The following is a 23,244-nucleotide window of genomic DNA, read 5'->3' as shown; positions in this document are numbered from 1 at the left end:
TCGTCAGGCTGCAGACGGATCTTTGCTGTACCAATCAGGTACAACAAGTTGAGATAGGATTTCATCTCGCGATAGTTCATGGGAGCTGGATTCAAACTGTGTGGCGGTTTGACAAACTACTAAATACGTTGATTACAGGTAATTAAATGTGTTCATTTGTTATTCTCGTTATTATAGCTATAGTTAATGCAAATTCTTTAAATAATGTCTAGAGCGCCCCAAGGTCTCCGGTTAACAGTTTTGTCAGATTAAAAACAATCTGGGAAAGTAACGTTATGGCTAGCTAGTTTAACGCCATTATAGTCGTCAAACATAACGTTAAAGCATCCGTTGTCGATCCGTTGCCGTCGAGTGAAACCTATTTCCGTATAAGGCCGTTTATCAAGCAGTTGGTAACCATTTATATATGGTTTTGTCAGTTTGTCAGACTATCAGTGCTAATTGCAGACTCCCCCTATTGCTGCAGAGCTGCATAAACATCACTTGCTACCAGGCTAAAGTGATACTGGTCTGAGACATGTGTACAAAAATAAAAACTTGGGAAGAACCACTAATAAAATGAGGTGACATTAGCCTAGATAGAGATGGAATATAATTAATGACACACATGAAAAACCACCATCCTCAACAAAACCAAATCTTTAACTTGTGGAAAACAGGGATTTAACAGTGCTCTGTCTCAAAAATAAAAAGACACTATAGAAAGACTTTAAACATCAAATATATATTCCAGTGAGTTTCTCTATATGGTTGGCTGACTAAATGACTAATAAAAACACACAGCACTGACGGATTAGTTATGTTATATCTCTCCAGAGGCCAGAAGTCTGGTACTTTCTATCCTCAAATACTACAAGTCTGTTTAAATTCATCATTGTCTTTCATTTGTGAGCCAAGTGCTCCGTTCCTGTGAGCATCCCTTTTTCCTCTTCTTTCCAGATGGCAGCAGAAGAGGAGATCCAGCGGCTGAGGAGCCAGCTGAGGGAGAGGGAGGAGCAGGTCCATCAGGCTGCCCAGGCTGGCTTGGATCTTCTCAACCAGCAGATGGAACTGCAGAACAGACTGGATGAACAGAGAGTGGAGATGACCAATGCACTCGAGGTATGACGCTGCATTTTAGAGGGTCAGCTGGCCCAACAGCAACAAAACCTCTAACCATGCCAGTGGTATCTAGCCATGCACTGCTTTCAGAGTTCTGAGTTATCAGTCTCTGAAAATTCTTCTTTCATGGACTCTCTTTCAAAGTACAAAAGCAAGGCAGGGCTGTATGCCTGCATCTATTTTTAGGGCAACTTGTGTCATTCACACTGGTACATTTTTGATATTCATGCACTCTAAATCACTTGCATACACAAGTGAAATGTGCGTACTGTAGAGGCCTGTAAAAGCTGTTCACAGTGAGGTCTGTGGATTTTTCAGAGTAACCAGGGCAATGTGTCAAATTCCTACGCCCATCTGTGTGTGTGTCAAAGGTTCTCGAGCAAGACAAGTACTCCCTGCAGAAGGAAGTGGAGTTAAAAACTCGGATGCTTGAGTCGCTGCAGTCAGACCACGACTGTGTGAAGAACCAGCAGAGACAGCAGCTCCAGGAACAACAAGAGCATCTGGAGAGGAGTCACAGCACAGCACTCAGTGAGCTCAATAACAAGGTACAACAACCTGTGGTCTGGTCAACAAAACAATCCCTCATCCCTCAGTGGACATTTTCACACATCATAGAAACTTTGAATCGAACAGAGCTGTGATTTGATGTCTCTGGGGAGGAGTATGAATTTTGATGCAAATTGCAACATCAGGCACTGAGGGTTTTAAGGTATCTTGATTGCCTTTCAGCTTATATAGTATGCAATATAGCAGGAGTGTAGAAAAGAACACTGATGCTGCTAAGACAGTTAAGAGAGGAAGCTGTTTACATCCTTCCATTAGTTTGCATTACAATACTCATATGTGGTGGAGTCAAGAATGTAGCAAGTGTGTGTTCGTGCGTGCGTCAGAAACACCACGTCAGTTAATTACACACAGTAACAGCCCGCGTGTCTTCCTGTGTTTCTCTCAGATGCTGAGGTTGCAGTCAGCTCTGGAGGAATCTCAGCTGAATGAGAAACAACTGAAACACAAACTTGAGGTGCAGACTGAGACTCTGAATAACAAGATGGAGGAGCTGCGAGCTCTGAACGAACACACGCAGAGCTCCATGACATCTGAGATGATGGAGGTGCAGATGAACATCATGGAGCTGGAGAACATCAAGGTGAGGGGGAGTATAATTAACTGCTTAAAAACAAGCACATCTGGGGTTGATCTGTTTATTTCTCTATTGTGCAGTTGTGCGTAATCCTAATCTGTGACCTTCAACTTTCTGTAGTCGGCTGCTGCCTCTTCGTCAAATGCCCATGCTGATCTTGGTGCATTTTTCTCGGTGGAGTTGTATTATTGGTCAGGTGAATGGTTTTTGTCCACCAGGCGGAGTTGGAGCAGACACTGCAGGAGTCACAGTACAGAGAGCAGCAACTGGAGCTGACCAATAGCAGCCTGCAACGCCACCTGGAGCGAATCACAGAGGAGAAAGAGGAGCGAGAGAAGGAAGCTGTTTCTTGGTTTAACTCATTAGAGGTAAACATGCCACCATTTAACTACACGTAACTACCACACTACAGTTAAAATCTGAAATAAGTAGATTCAGCTGCCATTTATTCAGCTTCGCTTTTTGTGCGTGTTAATATGCTTTTTTTTTTAGCAAGTTTTCTAAACACAGACCACCGTAGGCTGATTCCAGTATTGACTGGACTGAAACTGCCAGTGTTCAATACTGATTTTAAACCTTATTAGATCTGTGGATTTTACAGAGATTTTGAATTAGTGTTTATCACTTCAGTTGCTTCAGAGGAAACAGGGATTAGTCTCTATTCTCCCATTGCATTTAAGGCATGTCTCAACTTCACATCTGCTTTTAATTCAGCGTTTACACGTCCAGTGTGTGGGGTTGACGGGGAGCTACTGAAAGGAAAGAAATGGAATATAATAATTATAATATTTTATTCATTAGTGGAGAATCACCTGAAAATAAGAATCATTGTGTTTTTGTTACCTTGGAATGAGCTCTTTATAGCTACAGAGGCAGCAGGTCCTCTTCCACAGAGTCTGCCCTGTTGCACCACCATGTTTCTACAGTATCCTAGAACAGACAAACCCAACACTGGCTCTAGAAAACATTTTTAGCAGCCACCGTAGGTTCTCCAACACACTTGGAAAGAGATGGTGAGGTGAAGGGTTTTCAGTTGCTTGTAATCTGCATCCTCACCACTACATGCCACTGAATCATACACACTGGGCATTTCACAACATTTTGGGGGACTATTTTTTGGTCGACAACTGTAACCTGATTACTTACTGTAAGTGCATGTATACACACTATATGCTCATGTCTTTGTGTCACTGTCTATCCTAAGAAATCCCGTGAGGCAAACCGAGACCTCCAGCTCCAGTTGGACCAGGTTCTGCAGGAGGCCCAGGATCCAAACAGCAAAGGGAACTCCCTTTTTGCAGAGGTAAGAACCAAACTGAGTGTCAGACACTACAGGAAACTAATGGTCTTTGCTGCTCAGTAGAAATCTAAATGAATAAAACTAAACGCATGTTAAACTGTTGTACCTAGTCTCAAAACATCCAAAATGACAATAATTCTCTGTATTTCCAGCTTTATACAGTTGAGAACATCATTATGCACCAAAGTATTTGCCATATAAGGTAAACTGGAGTTAATTGCATTAATCAATGTGCATATGTTTACTTTTTGTATTGCAGTTGGAGGATAAGCGTGCTGAGATGGAGAGACAGCTCATCAGTATGAAAGTCCAGTATCAGTCACTCCAAAAGCAACATGCCTTCAGCAAACAGCAGCTGCAGCGCATGAAGGTACTGTGTGGTGCTGAGGGCAGACGTGAACTGGTGTTGGAGCTTGAATGACAGCATGGATGTGCATGTGTTGTGCAGGTCCAGATAGCCACTCTGATGCAGCTCCAGGGTTCCAGGGCCGATCCTGCTCAGCTGGAGAGACTCCAGTCTATGCTCTCAGAGAAAAATGGAGAGATCCAAAATCTAATGACAAAACTGCAGAGACTGGAGAAGGTGGAGGTGAGGGCTTTAAACCTTCAAGTCTTATAATATCACTGTTGGTAAACATGAAAGGCTGCATGAAATGAAAATCAAATGGACAGATGCTGTACAAAAAATGAATAGAGAATAAACTGAAATATGTCCAACTCTAAAATTTATAGGGGAGAGATGTCAAAAATGTTATGAATGACAGAATCTGTTGTCCAAAACTTGGACATGATTACCATGCGAATACAAGGATTATGATGACATACTCGATTAACACCATGAACCGAATGAATGAATTGCCTTTGAAAATGTGTCCTGTGGCTCAACATGGAGTGTTTGTGAAAAAACACAACCGTCTACGTGTGTGTGCACATGTGTGTGCTTGTAGATGATGGTGAAGTCGCAGCCAGCTAATCCTTCTCCAGCGGAAAGCGGTGACGGCCAAGATGAGACTTACTACACTGACCTGCTCAAAATGAAGCTCAGCAACACTGTGTGAGTTTAACTGCCTCCTCATGCCACACACGTCATTCGAGCTGTACTGTACATCGCTCAGTCCAACAGTTTGCTTTGTTATGTCTGTGTTTTCACTGTAATGTAGCAAAAATCACATTTAACGCTACCTCAGTAGTCTGGGAAATTTATATTTCTCATGAGTTGTCACAAAGCAGAGGACAGCAGAGCTGACAAATACAAATACTGAAACTATATACAGAGAGGTGATGTGAAACTGCCTTAATGCAAAACTATGATGTGTCTCTGGAATAAACTCATGTAAGAGCGAGAAGTTTTCCGTCAGGAATCCAACTTCACGCCACTCGTTCTTTCACTCAGATGGTTCTCTGTCCTGGTATCACATGATGCTTTGTTATCCAGTCTTAGGTGTAGCTTTGCAACTGTGATGGAAAGCAAATTCTGTCATGTAATTCTGCATAGAAGTGAAATTACTAATGGGTCACACAAACCGTTGCAGTTCAAAGGAGTGTATTTTACTTTTGCAATGGATTTGTCTGTATATGCATGCAGTCCTTGGTTAACTGAACCCTGTCTGTCTGTCTGTCTGTCTGCAGTAAGGATGCAGAGCGTCTGGGAGATGAGCTTTCCCTGCAAAGGATGAAATCTTTGTCCGAGAGCCAGAGAGCTTTGGAGCTGGAGAGGAAACTTTTCTCATCTGAGCGGCTGCTCAAACAGGTAACAGGTGGCAACCAACTCTTTCATAAATTCTGTGTGTTTTATTCTTATAGACATGTAATACATGCAGCAGGAAAGGGCAGCACTGTAGCATAGGGAATTCTGAATACATATTTGAGGTAGTCAAAATGTCATCAGCAGCACATCCTTGAGCTACCTCGCTGGGAAGTAAACATTCAACAGCCTGTCGTGTCAAGCAAGCCCACAGAGAGCAAGTGTTTCATACAAAATGATCCAGGATGTAATCGTACACAACACACAGACTGAAAAATGGTAACTTCATTTGTGGTTATGCTTAGTAACTTCACTAACTGTTAACAATTGTAAACACAAGATTGAGTGACTGCCACACCTTACCTTACGTACTGTTTGATTGTATATTTCATATTTAGGAATCACTGCTCTTTGGCAGGTATAGAGGCAGATTAGAGCTCCAAGGTTCTTCACTGAGAATGAATCCTCTTTTTGAGCACAAGTATCTTGTGTTTAAATTAACTCACAACTAGCTTGGCTAGTGACTGTTGTGAATAGAGCAGCTGACAACAAGGGAAAGACCATGTGACTGCTTGGAAAGACAGCTGACAGGAGGGAAAAGACCCCACAGGTGCTGGTTTGGGCTAGCAACCCATGGCAGCAGTGGCAAGCCTTAACCTTGCTACAACCAGACTTAGCTACAACCAATATAAGGAAAATACCCCAAGAGTCAGCGAGAGCAGGGGTGGAAGATGACTCACAGGTGGATTGCATGGTAACGAACAGGATAACGGATATGACTATGCCTTGGATACATGACTCAGTGAGGGATGGGGGCACGGACCCATCTCTTAGGACCAGAGGTAGCAGTACTCAGGTGACAGGGAAGGCAACTAAGGAGAGCAAAAGTTGTGCAGCAGAGGATAAGAAGCTTCAAGTTTGCCCATGTGGCTGGCAGAAAATAACATCAATCCGAGGCCTTAGAACCCATCAGGGAAGGAGGAAGTGTTTAGCGGTGGAAGGGCAGAGTGGCCGCATCGACCAGTATTTCTTGAGAAGTCAGTCGAATCAGTCGGATGAAGTCCAGCGACAGGTAGAAACCCACAGTTCGCAGGATATCAGTAACACTATCCCTGGAGAGGAGGAGGTATGGAGAGGGGATGCAGTTGGTGTTGAGGTCAACAGGCCAGCCAAGGAGAGAAGCATGGAGCAGAAAGCTAGAGTTAGGTGGCCGAGGGCTAATGATAGCAAAGAGTGGGAGGCAGTTGATAGAGATTTATCAGTCATATTAAGCAGGCTTAGAGGAGATGTAGTGGAGAAATTGGATAAAATTGGAGATGTGATCTACTCCTATGGTCGAGAGAGATTTGGCGTGCTTGTCAAAAGGAAAGGCGAGAGGGTGCAGGTCGGCAAGTCTAGGCGGCAAAGAGAAATAGAGAAGTTAGTAAAGGAAAGGAGGCAGTTAAGAAAGCAGTGGAGGAAGGCGACAGAAGAAGAAAGGGAGGGCATTAAGGTGTTGCAGGAGGAACTGAGAAGCAGGTTAGCAGTACTCAGAAGGGCAGAACACCTTAGGGAGAAGAGAAAGAAGAAGGAACGTGCAAGGTCAGCATTTTTTAGGAACCCCTTTAATTTTGTGAAAGGCTTGTTTAATCAAGAAAAAGGAGGGCAACTTAAGGCAACGAAATCAGAGATTGAACAGTATTTGAAGTCGACGTATTCAGATTCAAAGGAGAATAGGAACATAGGTCTTCCACCTGACATGCCACCATTAGGGGAAGTGGAGCAGGAGATGGATGTGAGCCCACCTAGGTGGAGAGAAGTGGTGGAGGTGGTTAGGCGTGCAAAGGCTTCTTCGGCCCCAGGGCCTAATGGAGTCCCCTACCGTGTCTATAAGAGTGCACCTGGCATCTTAAGGACACTATGGAGATACCTGAGAATAGTTTGGGAGAAACAAAGTATTCCAAGAGCATGGCGCAGGGCAGGAGGTGTCTTCATCCCTAAGGAGAAGGAGTCATCGGACCTTAGCCAGTTTCGGATGATTTCTCTCCTAAATGTTGAGGGAAAGATTTTCTTTAGTATCGTAGCACAGAGGCTGGCTAAATACTTAGAAAGGAATGGTATGATAGATACGACAGTGCAAAAAGCAGGGATACCAGGATTTGCGGGATGCTTAGAGCATACTAGCATGATTTGGCATCAGATTCAGACAGCTAAGAGGGAGAAAAGAGACTTGAATGTTGTATTTTTAGATCTGGCTAATGCGTTTGGGTCAGTGCCACATAACCTTATTTGGAGTTCCTTTGACTACTTTAAAGTGCCGGAGATAGTTGTTAACTTGGTGAAAGCATATTTCCAAGACATCAGACTGTGTGCAAGTATCGCAGAGCTCACAACAGGCTGGCAAAGATTGGAGGTTGGTATTATGGCAGGATGTACAGTGTCCCCGCTAGCTTTCACAATGGCTATGGAGGTAATTATTAGGGCTTCCAAGTGGGTCGTAGGTGGAGAGAGACGGCAGAATGGAATGCGTCTTCCACCAATTAGGGCTTATATGGATGATATGACACTGCTAACTTCAACAGTGCCATGTACAAGGAGGTTGTTAGATAAAGTCAATCAGAATCTCAAGTGGGCTAGTATGAAGATTAAGCCTAGTAAGTCAAGGAGTATTTCAATATACAGAGGGAAAGTAAGTGATAGAAAGTTCGCTATAGATGGTGAGGAAATCCCAACAATTAGGGAGAAATCAGTTAAGAGTCTAGGACGGTGGTACAATGTGGACCTGAATGATGTTGAACAGGTTGTGCAATTTAGAAAGGATGTTGCAGAAGGGCTGGAGAGAATAGATAAATCAGGGCTCCCAGGAAAACTGAGGTTGTGGTGCTTGCAGTTTGGCTTGTATCCTAGGTTAATGTGGCCAATGTCAGTATATGAAGTCCCATTATCTGTAGCAGAGAGAATGGAAAGGCTAGTTAGCTCTTATATTAGAAAATGGTTGGGTGCTCCCAGGTGCTTAAGCAATGTAGCTTTGTATGGGAAAGGAATGCTTCAGCTGCCAGTATCCAGTCTAACAGAGGAGTTTAAATGCACTAAGGTTAGGACAGAACTTTTATTATCTGGGAGTAAGGACATGTTAGTTAGCAATGTGGTTCCGAATCCTTCTGGGGGGAGGAAATGGAACCCAAGGGCAGCAGTGCAGGAGGCAGAGGCAGCTCTTAGGCATGCAGAAATAGTAGGAAATGTTCAATTTGGCCGGGGAGGCTTGGGGCTTGGCCCAGGCAAACCAGTGTGGAATAAAGCAGGTCTAAAGGAGAAAAGAAAGCTTGTAGTGGAACAGGTGCGTAGGCAGGAGGAGTTGTTAAGGGGGGCAAAAGCAGTTGGTCAAGCCAAACAGGGACAATGGTTGAATTGGGAAGGTGTTGAGAAGAGGAAACTTAGTTGGAGGGACCTGTGGAATATGGAGGAAGGCCGTATTAAATTTCTGATAGGGGCGACATACGATGTGTTGCCAACCCCGCAGAACCTAAGTCTCTGGGTACAGGGCGATCAATCGTGCCCACTCTGCTCAGGTACAGCAAGTTTAAAGCACATTTTGTCAGGTTGTAGAATTAGCTTATCACAAGGCCGGTATACATGGCGGCATAATCAGGTGCTGAGAAGCTTAGCCGCAGGCATTGAGGAGAGAAGGAAGCAGGTGAATACTGGAAGTTCTAGAAAGGAGAGGTTAGATGTGCAGTTTGTTCGAGAGGGGGAGAAAAATAGAGCTGCTAAGTCAGGGAGAAAGCAGGTAGGTGGCTGCCTGGTAGGGGCTGATGATTGGCAAATGCAGGTCGACTTGGGAGGAAAGCTAGTTGTGCCCCAGGAAATAGTTTATAGTAATCTGAGGCCGGACATTGTCTTATGGTCCATGAGTAAAAAGACTGTGTATTTTATTGAGTTAACAGTCCCTTGGGAAAATTCAGTGGAGGCAGCTTATGAAAGGAAGAAGACTAAGTATGCAGATTTAAAGACAGAATCTGAGCAGAGGGGATGGAAGACCAGGGTCTGTCCGGTTGAAGTGGGGTGTAGAGGTTTTGTTGCAGGGTCAGCTGTTTCACTGTTGAGGGAGCTGGGAGTGCATGGGCAAAATTTAAGGAAGACAGTGAGGGAGATGTCAGATGAGGCTGCTAGGTCTAGTCAGTGGATATGGATCAGGAGAAATAATAGTAGTTGGGGGGTGAAATAGGGACGGTGGGGGGGGGGGGCAGAGGACATGCATGCCTAACCCGGCAAGAGAAGAGGTTAAAGTCTTAACAAGACACCTCTCCTCTGCTCTGCTTTCCCCGCCCCATCTTCTCGCTCTGCCAATAGGAAGAGAACCAGGAAGTTTAGATAAGGTGGGGGTGTGGCCAGCTAGAGTCTCTCTTTGGGACCATGCGGCCTGTTCAGGTGAGTTTGCGTGGTAAGATACAGAGTTGGCTTGTTTTTTGATCTTTTTGGTTGTTTTCCTGTTTTGTTTGCTTCTTGAAGGAAATGTTAGGGTTTGTTTTCCTGCTCTGTTTGCTTTTTGAGGGAAATGGTAGGGTTTGCTGCTTCTTGAAGGAAATGTTAGAAGAGGCTGTTAAATCTAGTCTGTGGTTTAGGCCTCCACCTCCAGCACCCTCTAAATTTTCCACCCCCTACCCGAACAAGGGTCTGTATCCAATCCCTACTTTCATCTTTTGACTCTACCTCTTTATTTTCTATCCCCTACCCGAACCAGGGTTTGTATTCCCACCCCGCTTTTTCTTGGTGCAGTTGGTGAGAGGCAGGGGTAGATGATGGTAGTGTGGCAATCGGCAGTTACATGTGGCATCTAGGCCTGTGGTAGCATTGTAGCAGCTAACAATAGCTAAAGCGGTGAGAGTATGATAGTATCTTAGCAGTTAGTATTGGTAGCTAGCAATTAACATTAACAGTATAGGTGAATCTAGCTTTATTGTCTTCTTCTGTTCCTCTTAGCAGGTAGCGGTTAGCACGTAACATTAGCTAAATGGTAGCATCGGAACTGTATTGTCTTCTTCTGTTCTTCCTAGCGGTTAGCATTAGCATTAGCAATAGTTAAATGGTAGCATCGGTACTGGCCACTACCTGGAGCATCTCTGGGTCAGTTGAACGTGGCGGTGCTGTTTGGATTGTGTAGGAGCAGTGTGAACTGGCACTAGGGGGGGTGACTCTGGGACGCCGGAGTTCACTGCCTAACCTCCTGGAGGTGTAGTGGGACTAAGTAGGCGAAACACTGTTGAAGGGAGGTTTCCACCTGATGACCCCCAGAGACGTGTTAGGAATCACTGCTCTTTGGCAGGTATAGAGGCAGATTAGAGCTCCAAGGTTCTTCACTGAGAATGAATCCTCTTTTTGAGCACAAGTATCTTGTGTTTAAATTAACTGTTCCCTGCTATAGGCTCAGAGTGACAAGATCAAACTGCAGCTACGAATAGAGGAGCTCCAACACAAATATGAACCGAAAGGTAACCAGATTAATACCAAACCCACATTTGCACATTGGCCATGTGTCTTTGCTGTTATGGATGGAAATCCATGACTGCAGGTTCATTTTATGAGTGTCTTAACATTTTTTATCTCTAGAGTCAAAAAAGAATCTGACCCAGAAGAGAAAGAAGGAGAAGCTTCCTGTGGACATCGTACCCTCCTCTGAGGGGACGCTTGACAAAGGCGAACAGGTTGTTGCCATAGAGATGGATGTCACAAGTCCTAAGAGGACAGAACCTGAAGCACACACCTCTCCTCCAGCTGAGGCAGTGAGCTCCACGCAAAGTGTGTGCATCAGAGGTCAGTGACTTTGCAGGCTGACACAAGATCAAAGCCTGAATTCAAATTGAGTCCAGTTACATAACGAGCAATACAGACAACAACAGCAAGGCCAAGGCAATAAGTACTCATGTGACGGCACTGTTGAAATTTATAGGTTCAGAAACTGAGCCGCGGCCCGCCAAGTGCGTGAAGATAAGTGAAGAGGAGCCTGTTGTGATTCCCAACCCCAGGTCAGTATGTCTGTGTGACGGAGTCCGGCTCAGTTTGGGCCTTTAAAGGCAAATTAACCACATGAATACATTAGTTGTCTTGACGCTGTCTCTGGGTCATTGTTCAGTCCTGCTCACCTCAGTTGGAGACACCAGTTAGGGCCATATTGCTTCTCTCAATGGACTTTGTATGAACTTATGATGACTCTTCTGTCTGAATAATACATTCAACCGGACATATTCTACTCAGTGTGTCCTGTCATACTTTTATAGTTTTTACTACTACTTTTATACTTTTTCAACTGATGCTATTCTATCAATGGAAATGTGGCAAAATATTAATCAACACCTGGTTTTCCAAATAAAAACTTCTCAAATCTGAAATTAAAATGTATCATATATATATATATAAACAATAATGTAATTCAGACAAGTGGACAGTCAATAGAGCCAGCTTGTTTCCATCAAGACAGAACACACCAAAGATGATGATGATTTCATAAATCATTCAACTTAACAAATCAGAAGATGCATGGTTACAATTGTAGTAAATCATTGATGAAAACTGATAGTAGTCTGATAGTATTGACAGGAGTGTGTGTCGTGTCACCCGCTTTCATGTACACCCTTGTGTGTGCGCATGATGAAAACAAATGGGGACACTCACAGAAAAAAAGCTCCATAGTGCTGCTAGAGGTCTAAAACTCCACAGGGAACCTTTAAGTGAACGTGTATTTCATTGCTGACCGTACAATTCTGAAGAATCAGCAATGGAAATTCATACTGGGTGGGAAAATACCTTAAATCTAAATAAAAAGTAAAAGTAGACAAATGACTAAAATTAGGCTAAAACAGGTGCCGAGGAGATATTGAGTCATTGCATATTTGTGATCTTGCCTTAGCTCTCCTGTGACTGACTGTAAAAAGGAGATGGAGGAGAACCAGCAGCAGAACATGAGAGAGGAGAGAAGAAAGAAAAGAACGGTGGAGATGATCCATGTCAGCTCCAACAGCAGTATGGAGAACCAGTGCGCTCAGCAGTAGGACTCCTCTGAATATATGCTGGCACACATGTGGATGTTCATGTGTGTGTATATATATATATATATATATATATATATATGTATGTATGTATGTACGTATGCTGCAATAGTCTTTCTTTTTCATTTAAATATTTCCTTTCCTTTACCTGTATGTTTTCTGCTCACTTCACTGTAATTGCGCTATACTGTCATTATATTTAAAGGTATACTATGCAGGAACACTGTTTGTAAACTTAACCCCTCTCCCCGTCAGGTAGACACTGAAACATTCAGCTTGCAAGAATGTGGTATATGCAGGCTTACAGCACTGAGTTTACAGTTACAAACAGAAATGTACAAATTTCCAAAACTACCAGCAGCACCGAGTCTCCAGCTGTCAACTTATGGCATTGGTTCGGGCCTGCTGCGGTAACCTGTGTGGCTTGTGTGTTAGACAGAAGATGATTATAGGACTTGGTGTGTATATGCATTGCTTGTACGTACACTGCAAGCTACTCTGCAAGCTACTGTTATAGGAACCCTTCAAAGCCAACCCCAGATTCACGCTTGTTTTGGAACAAGCTTTGTCCGCTTGGTGTTTAGCCTCACTATATTTGCATTTTTGCATTTTTTTGGCACTGTGTCAACCATGTTCATAGCTTACTCTTGAATTTATGCTACGTTCTGGCACCTGGACACTACCTTTTCATAAAGTCCCGACCTCCCCTGCGCACCGCTATGGGCTGGGGGCTGCAGACCCACTGCCCAAAGGTTGCAGCCCAGAGACTTCCCGACCAGAGCAAAATAAGAAAGGGACAGATGGCAGAGTCTCTGCAGATAAATACACCACCACACATAGTGATGACTGAGAGGGATTAAATGTTTTTTAAGAACAATCCTGCTGAGTGTGCCTTTCAGCGTTACAGTATTAAAACATTTTGCAACAGACAGTATTCCGTGTCCAGACTATTCATCTGTTTATCTCAGTTTTCTGCAGCAATAGATCTATCTCAAATACTTACTCCATGATAATGTGTAGTTTTAGCTGTGTGAAACGGCAACAAATTATTTTGCATAGTGGTAGCTTCAAATGCCAACTAGCAGTCATATGAGACACATGTTATATAACCTGTGACCTGCTGCTTATCCAGCTATTTAAAGTAGGACTCTGACCATCCTACTTTGAATTTGTGTTTGTGTTGACAGATTTTAACAGTGGATGTTTAATCACAAACAATAAGCAACACCTAAAGGTGTGAATGTTTTTTATTGTGAGGAAATGTAATGTCATGTAATATAGAGGTATATTCTTTTAGATGTATATTATATTTTTAATAGTATTATTCACTTTATTGATCCCAAACTGGGAGATTCTTTTCTGCATTTCACCCATCACTGTTTTGTTGAAACACACACACAACGTGCAGTGAAACACAGGAGTGCATCAGGCACCCGGGGAGCATATAGGGGGGTTAAGTGCCTTGCTCAAGGGCACATCAGCTAGTCAATGGAGGAGGATACTCCACCACACCCAAATTTTTTTCTGCCAGGCCGGTGGGGAATTAAACCAGCTTCTGTCCACAAGCCACTTCTCCAACCTCTAGGGTATGACTGCCCAAAGGAAATCAGACTGCGATGGCCGGGAATCGAACCCGGGTCAACTGCTTGGAAGGCAGCTATGCTCACCACTATACCACCATCGCTTCAGAAAAAATGCTTTCTTCATAAGTTGGAGGGGAAAATGATAATTCAAGTATTGACAGACATTCAGGAGACAATTAGTTTCACTTTATGTCAAATGTCTAAAGGGCTAGACCAGGCATGTCTAACTAATTTCCATAAAGGGCTGTGTGGCTGCAGGTTTTTGTTCCAACCAAGGAGGAGCACACCAGGCCAACCAATCAACATCAAGGGATCACTTAGTTATCAGCTGAAGACTGAGATCAGCTGGTTGATTGATTCCACCCTGGTGTGCTCCTACAAAACCTGCAGCCACATGACCCTTTATGGAATCAGCTTGACATACCTGGGCTAGACAGACCTGAATATCTTAAATCATCGTGTTATTCACCCTCCACGCCGGCTGATGGCAGTAAGGCTCAGTGGAGCTGTTTGCCACCCGCTGTAACACCTCTGACAGAAGACAGGACAGAAGAGGAGGATTCACGTGGACCAATGAGCGTTGAGTGGAAAGTCAGACAAGCCTTTAGATACATGCGGGAAGTTTGGGAACTGTCTGTGTGTTTACGTGGATTAAACCAAGCGAAGACTGCATCACACTAACAGCATCACTAAAACAGGTGAGCAGGCGCTAACATTAGACTGTTCCGTTGTTTGCTCGGTTGGTAAGACCAGCTGCCAACAGCATATCCTATAGTCTGTTATTCTGTCGGTAGATAGCTAACAGGTATACTGTAACTGTCACAGTTAGATCCAGTCAGTGAATATTTGCTGTACAGCCACTCGTACTGTGGCCCCCTTGGTCGTGTCGCTGTCACACACGGAAAGACAAGTTAGGTATATGACACCAAACTCTGTTCAAATTCTGGTCTCTCATGAATCCATGCCGGCACCGACTGACTTGGTGGTTATACATCTGTCATATAGTATATTTACATGAGCGTATACCAAAAGAGTAAGTCAAATAAAGGTTAGAATAAAAATAAAAACAACAAAGAGACGCAAACAGATATGTTTTGTTTCCCTAATGTACACTTGCCTGTAAGGAACAAGGCAACATTAAAACACCACATTTGTCAATGGAGTTTGGTGAGATGAGAGTCTGTTCCTTTGTCACTCCTCAGTCAGGCTCCAGGATGTAATGCTGATGTTTGACTGTGCTCGTCTGTGTTTCAGTGACCATGAGGCTGACATCCAGCAGTGTGAGAGGAGCTTCTCTCAGCTGCTCAACCCTGGCTTTCCTCTTGTTGCTGCATTGCTGTCACATAACCAGCATTCTTGGCCAAAAGGTGTGTTAAATTGGATTTTTGTTTTTTTCACATCATGCATTCTTGATAAACTGCGCCGTTATGGCAGTTTTTAAGTAATGATCTAAGACTGCTGCTCAGGTAAAGACTAGTGCCAGCCTCAAAACCTACTGTGCAGCTAATATACAAACATGCATAATGAATATAGCAAGCTTGTTCAAAGCAGATTGTTTTTTTGTGTTTCTATCAAAACCACCAGAAAGTTGTTGGCCTCCAAAAATACTTACATTTTTTTTCTGTGTCTGTGCAGTCTGACTCTGCCTTAAGTGTGGTGGAGAATACAGAGGGAGCAGAAAGAGAAGGTGTTGATGAAGAAGAGGCGATGGTTGATGAAGGAGATTCAGAGGTGGTCCACCCAACTGAGGAGTGGCAAACGCTCAAACCAGGTAATGTATGGGAGGATGTACTGGTGCTTTGTCAGAGTGTCATCATCAAAATGCATCTCATTCTATTTAGACTTACCTGTGTGTGTGTGTGTGTGTGTCTGTGTGTGTGTGTGTGTGTGTAGGTCAGGCAGTGCCAGCAGGTTCCCATGTGAGGCTCAATCTACAGACGGGTCAGAGGGAGGTCAGACTGGGAGAAGAACAGCTTAAATACTGGACACAGGAACACAGGTGTGGGTCCAGAATAACACCCGACTCTTACGTTATGTGAAAGTCGTGTATGAATTGTGTTGCAGAGATGTTTACTTGCATCCTGTCGTGTCTCATGTAGCCAACAATCCCCCAGTGCCCTGAGATCTCGGACTCAGTCAGCTGTTAGGGCCACCAGCTGCACAGCTAACTGAGCTAACTAGCTAACAGCAGATAGTAGCTACAGCACAGAGTATGGTGAGCAGCAGGTCGCAGTTAAAGATCACTTGACTTCAATAAGGAGTTTATTTCACCTATTTAATACGTTTTAGAAGCAGCAGAGACAGAACACAGCTTCCACCCGCAAAGCGAGCAGTGCGGTAGGAGCAGGACAACACATGAATATTAGATCAAGTCTGTCTTTGCAGGGGAAAAGAAGAGACCCAGTCCCCCTTCAGTCCTGATGAGCTGAAACAGGCCTTGAAAAAGATAAAGGAGGACCTGAACTCTGAGAGCAAAGACACAGACCAACAGGTAACAGCATGCAGATGGAGGCAGGAGTATAAGATACAACTCTCCTCGGAATTTGTCGTGTGGTGAGGTGCATTGTGGTTACTTCTGGTCATGCACATCATATTATGGGAAAGCCATCGTTAAACTTACTGAAGCCAGTGAGTACCCTGATTGAAAGCTCACAGCAATGTCACAGAATTATTTCTAAAAATCTGAAATATATACTATAGGAAATACATGTTTTGTACCCTGAGCCGTAAAGAAAAAACAAGGAAAAACATGGTTTAGAAACGTAAAGTATGTTTAAGATTTAGGGATAATCTTATTATCTAATCTTATAAAAGCTCACGCCAAGTTAAAGAAGTGCACACCTTCATGACTAAAGCTTGTGTTATCTGATTGCTATGTGCTCGTAGGACTCCGTGGCTTCTAAGTTTCGTCCCCTGGAGGAGTTAAAGAGAGACATGGCTCAGCTGGACCTGCTGGTGGAGACAGATGTTCAGGTACAACACTCTGAGTCCAGGGATTCCAGTTTTTTAAATTAACTTCCAAGTTGTCGCATTTACAGGATTAAAACTGCTGATTTTGCAGAAACTGTAAAACATCTGTGTAATTGTCAGTTTGATACGCTCAAATACACACAAATAATGTCTATGTGTGTGTGTGTGTGTGTAGATAATGAGGCGCCTGCTGGAGCAGTTGAACAGCAGCAACTTGACCACAGAGCAGAGGCTGAGCATCCTGCTGGAGCTGGAGTATATGGTGCATCAGGTAACACAACACACATCCGTTCACACACGTTCAAACCTGCACATCTGCTATGAAGATATTAGCTTGTAAATGGGTTTCTAACTTTGACTGTGTGTTTGTGTGTTAGGTGGATAATGCTCAGACGCTCTGTTCGATGGGGGGTCTCCAGTTGATTCTACAGGGTCTAAACAGCTCTGACTTCAGATTACAGGAAAGCTCTGCCTTTGTCCTGGGATCTGCTTTGGCCAGGTACAAACAACATGTTCACTGTAGATTTGCGAACATCTGATAGGTCTCATAGACCAACAGAGGAAGACATGGATTTTATGTTTCCACTTTATTTAAATAAATGTTGACCTCAGTGGTCGGATAGAGCTGCAGTAGGGGTGGGAACGGATGAAACCTCCAGCAGCGTAAAAGTGAAGCTACAGAAAATCCACGATTGTCTCAGCACATGCCAGACCACCTGGCTCAGGAGTCAGGGTGATTTTTTTTTTAGATGGGAGACATCTAAAGGAGCTGGTCAGTAACTCACTCACTCCACAAGGGGGCGCTGTTTTCAAGATTCAAGATTCAAGATTCAAGAGTCTTTATTGTCATTGCACATGTCAATGAAATTTTCATTGCAACCCCCATGTTAGATGGTAAGAAAGATAAGACTAGAAAGAGTGAATAAAATTAAGATAACTACAATAAAATAAAATAAACCAACATGCAATAAAAAAAAAATATTCGTGAAGCAATTAAAAATATAACAGAATGAAAATATACTTAGGCAATAAAATATACTAAACAATAAACAATAAAATATGGAAGTGAAATGTGCAAACAGAATAAAATATACAAGCAGAATAAAATATAAAATATACACCGTGAAATGTTCCGACAGAATAAAATATGCCAATGAAACTGAAATGTGCTGATATACTAAAATGTATATAATTATAGTATATGTGTGTACATAAAAGTCAAGTACACAGAAGGTGCAGGTGGAGGTAGAGGTGTAGGTGTAGGTGTAAAGTGCGGTGTGCAGTGTTCACAGTTCACACAGTCTCTCACTGCAGTGAGGGGCTGCTGGGGGTGATAGCTCTAACAGCTCTGGGGAAGAAGCTGTCCCTCAGTCTGTTAGTGGTGGTGCGGATGTTCCTGTACCGCTTTCCTGATGGAAGAGGTACAAACAGTCTGTGGCCCGGGTGGCTGGGGTCCGTGGCGATGGATCTCGCCCTCTTTCTGACCCGACCTTCATATATAGAGTCTAGGTCAGGGAGGGGGCAGCCCACGATGCCCTGTGCAGTTTTAACCACCCGTGCCAGTTGTTTCCTCTCCTGTGCCATGCAGCTGCCATACCACACTGTCACACTGAGGCAGAGGATGCTTTCAATTGTGGCCCTGTAGAAGTTAACGAGCAACCGAGAGGAGAGTCCAGCCCGTTTCAGCTTCCTGAGGAAGAAGAGCCTTTGTTGTGCCTTCTTCACCAGGCGGGAGGTGTTCATGGACCAGGAGAGGTCAGATGTGATGTGGAGGCCCAGGAACCTGATGTTGTCCACACGCTCCACCACTTCTCCGTCCATGAGGAGGGGGGCGTGATCCGTCTTCCTGGACCTCCTGAAGTCCACAATGACCTCCTTGGTTTTGTTACATTCAGGGCAGTTTGACATATGCCAGCTTTTTGCCAACCAGAGGTAAGGAAGTTAACAACAGCAGTTTAGGCCTGCTGATGTGGACCTGGTGGCCGTGGAAAGATACAGAAACATCAGCTGTAACATTTTCCACCTGCAGTCAATGAGCAATACAGTTTTAGTATTTTGTTTGCTTTTTGTGTTCACATTTTTCTGGCATTATGTGTTGGCTAAAATAAAATAATTAAACAATGGATGATCAATGTGTCACACTAACGTTAAGTGAATATTAAAGGGCTGCTGTAGCAAATTATTACTGCACCTTGGTATAGTTGGGGGACATGCAGGAGACAGATAAAATAATCAAATCATAATGGAGGCAACAGAGAGCAAGATATCATGCATATGAGATGAGTTTCAAAACTGCTGAATCCTACAATTCCCACAATGCAACACAATAGTGTCTTTGATTAGAATCTTCTGCTGTGTTAAATGCCCTCATCATTCAAACTCCTGGGCTTCATGTTAACCTTCAAGGGACTGGCCATCAGACCAGAGAACATAAGTGTTGATTGTCTGGAGAAATAAATCTGAACGTGTGTATTTGTGCGTACACAGATCACTCTGTGCGTCAGCTGTCTAACAGCTCTGCTTCTGTCCTGCAGCAACCCTGCGGTTCAGGTGAAGGCAGTGGAGAATGGGGCTCTTCAGATGCTCTTAACCATGCTGGCCACAACACCACCACTCAGAGTCAAAAAGAAGGTACTACCACAGTTTATTGTCGAGAAGGTGTGTGCACAAACACATACAGTTCAGCTGTCATGTTTTCTGTGTGTCACTGTCCTCCTGCCAGGTTCTGTTTGCAGTGGCCTCCCTCTTGCGTCACTTCCCCTACGCACAGAGTCACTTCCTGTCGCATGGAGGGCTGCAGGTCCTATCCGAGCTGTTCAGGGCGGATGGAGGTGGAGTTCTGCGTACACGCATTGTCACGATGTTGTATGACATGATCGCAGAGAAGGTACAACAAACAAACCATTTTGAGTTAATCTAGGAGCTAAACTCTCAGCCAGTTTTATTTTAACAGTAGTAATGAAGAAGGATTTTTATTTTCTGGCTGGGACTGTCAGGGTACTACCGTCCCTTGTTGAGGATGCAGAATATGACGTCTCTCCTGCTCCACTAGGAGCTGATCTCTCAGGCAGGTCTGGACCCAATGCTGGATGGCTCCCATGAAGAGCGGGTGCGTCAGTACTCTAAGGTGTCCCTGCAGGGGGAGCTGCTGGAGAAGGGCTGGTGCAGTCTGGTCCCACAGCTGCTGGAGTCCACTGAGCATGACTACAGAGAGAAGGTGGGCTGACTTTGATATATTATAGATAAACAGCGAAACAAATGTTAATCATTAACACACATTATAGTGCTAAATTAGGCCATTAAGGAATCCAGACTGGCTAAACAAGTGAGCGTAATGTATGAAATGAACTGGTCCTAAGTGTTGGTGTGGTTTTTCTTTCAGGCTCTGCGGGCTTTGTTGGCGATGGCTCCTGTGTGTTTGGAACAGTACCGCTCAGACTCAGCTCTGCTGGGCTCTCTACTCTCCCTCAGAGACCAGTACCAGGAAATGGTCCAGTCAGAAATGATTCTAGGAGAGGAGAACGGCTACTTTGCAGAGATTGTAGAACTTATAGATGCTCTACAAGTCAAAATTAAATGACAGTAGTATTGTTCAGAGTGCCATTTTACATTGTAATGCAATGCAGAGAGAAGTACACAGACTTCTAGACTGTTGTGAGGAAACAACCTTTCTTCAAGAGCATGACCAACCACAGAAGGACAAACCGCTTAAGACATAGAGTCTACTGCATGAAAGTCAAGGACAAAGGACGCACCCTGGACAAAAATTTTTGGACTGACCTTGTAGATGATGGATCCATAGGTTGGTCAGGATGAACTTCACCAACTAAGATTTCACTTTGTGCCCTTTTTGAAGGGGGGTGGAGATCGGAATAGAGATTTTTTTTAAGGCTGTCATTGTAAAATATTTGTGTTTTATTTTTACTTTGTGTTGATAAAGAATCATTTTTTTCATTGAATGTAATTAATTTAAGAATTGAATGAATTATTGTCAAATGACTGTGTTATGTTGTGTATTTTGGAGCAAAATGAGTTTGGGAATCTGCTGTAGTGTTACATTCATATTAAACCAGAAGTTACAGTATCAAAAGGTCCATAGGTCCACCTGACAAACATACCATATGTATTGCTAAACAGCATGAAAGTGGATCACGCACAATACAGGGAGTATGGCCTACTCGTGGCTTTTATTCTGAAAAGTCGAACCGGTAGTACAAGCAGCTAACGGAAATAAATGTGTAATTTAACGTGAGGAAGCTACATAACTATGTAAGGATGTTAGTATGTAAACGGGACAAAACAGCGGCCGTTAATTTAACAGCTTTTGTCATAAATGGACGGCGAGTGCTTTGGTCACTTGGAGCAAACAGCTGGATAATTTACTGAGTTATAGTTTTTTATAAAGCAAGCGACCAGCTGGTACGTTTTTAAAGGGACAGGCAGTGTTTACGTTTGTTAGCATTGTAGCAGCTAGCTAGCAGACAGTGTTAGCCTTTCATTTAACGCTAATTTTCAACGCAACCGGTACTTAAATAACGTTATACTGTGCCGCTGTGCGAAATTGTTAATATTTTTCTTAAACATTTCAGAAAAGGTGTGTTCATAAGTAAACTGTAAAGACTAACTAACTTGAAATTGCTGTTTAAGATGTGATGTAGCTAATCTAGCTACCTATGTTACATTTTTACTGGTACAGACTTACTTTCTTGTTTATACAGGCCGGGTGTGTAGCCCCCAGTGTGCATAAATTATCATTAGAGTCCAATAAGAGGAGTGGGAGAGATAATGTAGCTACAAAATCTTTCCATATTACCAGGAAATGTCAGATCAATATCAGTGATGTGCTTCATAATATACCAAATAACGTTTATGGTATAGTATAAACGTAGTATCCTTACTCAAGTATCGTCTGGTTTTCCAATAGGCGGACACCTTCTATAACACTTTAAGAATAAAGTGTTTGTTTTAATATTGCAAGACAGCCTTCAGTGTCTACCAGAGATCTTGATACAGTGCACAGTTTGACCATTTGATCCAATATTTCCTCATCAGTTTGTCTATCTAGTTTTAGTGTTAGACCAGATTCACATCCCATTTTTATGTTTTATGGTTGGCAGAAGAACTTCCCTCCATACAAACTCCTTTCTGTTCACAGGTACGCTCATAAGTAGTGATGGAGTTGTCTCAGAGGGAGAGGCTGTCAGAGCTGGTGGAGGAGCTGACCACATCAGGAGAGCCACAGCTCAACCAGGACAAGATGAAGGAAATCAAGAAGATCTCCAAGTATGTCACTAACTGAAGGGCACAGGCCTCACCAGAGGGATAATTCAAGCAGAAGTAATTGTAGTGCTTGATGATTTGATTTTACTAACTAGTGCCTCATCTGAAAGAAGCCAAAACGTGGAAAACTAAACAGAAACAGTAGTGTTTTATAATAAAGACTGCATCTGGACTTTGGTTGAAATTGAAACATGCATTTTGTCCGTGCTCAGTGGCAAAAAGCTATTAATACTCATACAAAGCACTTTAAAGCAGAGAAATGAAGCAAAAAATGCTCTAAATACATTTTACGTTTTTCAAGGATAATATTCATCTTACTTATTAAACTAAAGTTGTGTGATACTTTGTATTAGAATTACTGTTGATAAACATCTTTTAAAAAAAGTTGTCTGTGAACATTTTTATGCTGAAATATTCTGGGTAAGAAAACCATCTGAGAAATGAGAATCATGGTAAGGTTAGAATTCACTGCATTATAAGAATACGGACATGATCAATAGTTACATATAAAATATTCATACATGGTTATATGGAATTGAATGAAAAATTACTATTGCCTCCTCACTCTGTCTGTCATTCCTCCCAGAGTTTCTAATGACTGTATAGACCACGTGTACCACTCATTGATGTCCCAGCTCAACCAAGAACATGCTGAGATCCGGCTGTCTGCCTTCCAGATAGTCAGTGAACTCTTCTCCAGATCACATCACTTCAGAACCCTGCTGGTGGACAACTTCCAGGTACTGGCATCATGTAGACATGAACGTAGACATGTAGATCATCTCGGGCATTTCTTTTATACCATGCACAAAACTGCAGCTCCTAATTGTCTCTCCTCTTTACTTGTCTTTCCTCTACATTTTTCTCCATATCTCTCTTGATCCTCCCCCTCCTGCAGGAGGTCTTGGAGTTGACAGTAGAGACTGACTCAGAAAATCCCCTCCCTCCTCCCAAAGAAGTAGCCAGGAAACTGAGGTTACTGGCCATCCAGACCGTCCAATCATGGCAGGCCTCTTATGGGATGGCTTATAAGAAGTTAGCTCTGGGCTACCACTTTCTCAAACAGGTTAAGAAGGTGAGAGGAGTATAAAACAAGTACA

The 23,244-nt window shown here is 43.2% G+C and overlaps 3 protein-coding genes and 1 non-coding gene across 5 annotated transcripts in view; 3 read left to right on the top strand and 1 right to left on the bottom strand.

Annotated features, from left to right (window-relative positions):
• Positions 1–56: 56 nt before the first annotated feature.
• On the top strand, positions 57–13,204 carry spdl1 (spindle apparatus coiled-coil protein 1). Its single transcript, XM_041944366.1, has 14 exons — positions 57–138; positions 940–1,101; positions 1,473–1,649; positions 2,057–2,251; positions 2,464–2,613; positions 3,450–3,548; positions 3,805–3,915; positions 3,994–4,134; positions 4,493–4,599; positions 5,175–5,295; positions 10,691–10,757; positions 10,876–11,079; positions 11,216–11,291; positions 12,173–13,204. Exons 2-14 carry the CDS (start codon positions 940–942, stop codon positions 12,312–12,314), a joined length of 1,752 nt encoding a protein of 583 aa, XP_041800300.1. The 5' UTR covers positions 57–138; the 3' UTR covers positions 12,315–13,204.
• Positions 13,205–13,923: 719 nt separating this feature from the next.
• Positions 13,924–13,995, bottom strand: trnag-ucc. The gene has a single exon. It is a non-coding gene; the product is annotated as a tRNA-Gly (tRNA).
• A 477-nt stretch (positions 13,996–14,472) lies between these two features.
• Positions 14,473–20,939, top strand: sil1 (SIL1 nucleotide exchange factor). Its single transcript, XM_041944227.1, has 12 exons — positions 14,473–14,592; positions 15,149–15,261; positions 15,530–15,665; positions 15,788–15,893; positions 16,280–16,385; positions 16,781–16,867; positions 17,040–17,135; positions 17,242–17,363; positions 19,399–19,495; positions 19,587–19,751; positions 19,917–20,081; positions 20,247–20,939. The coding sequence occupies exons 2-12, from the start codon at positions 15,154–15,156 to the stop codon at positions 20,442–20,444; spliced, it is 1,386 nt and encodes a 461-aa protein (XP_041800161.1). The 5' UTR covers positions 14,473–14,592; positions 15,149–15,153; the 3' UTR covers positions 20,445–20,939.
• A 164-nt stretch (positions 20,940–21,103) lies between these two features.
• Positions 21,104–23,244, top strand: part of uvssa (UV-stimulated scaffold protein A) — a 33,738-nt gene continuing 31,597 nt past the window's right edge. Inside the window, exons 1-4 of one of the 2 annotated variants that reach the window (XM_041944025.1) lie at positions 21,104–21,133; positions 22,020–22,147; positions 22,731–22,884; positions 23,043–23,219. In XM_041944025.1, coding sequence (XP_041799959.1) covers positions 22,038–22,147; positions 22,731–22,884; positions 23,043–23,219 — 441 coding nt within the window. In that variant the 5' untranslated portion in view covers positions 21,104–21,133; positions 22,020–22,037. Of the gene's footprint in view, positions 21,284–22,019; positions 22,148–22,730; positions 22,885–23,042; positions 23,220–23,244 lie in introns of both variants that reach the window. The other variant, XM_041944024.1, reaches the window with a different exon arrangement.

Source organism: Chelmon rostratus, chromosome 9 (assembly GCF_017976325.1).
Source record: "Chelmon rostratus isolate fCheRos1 chromosome 9, fCheRos1.pri, whole genome shotgun sequence".
Lineage (NCBI taxonomy): Eukaryota > Metazoa > Chordata > Actinopteri > Chaetodontiformes > Chaetodontidae > Chelmon > Chelmon rostratus.
The sequence above is the reverse complement of the archived record's forward strand: the minus strand, read 5'-3'. Positions and strand labels throughout refer to the sequence as shown.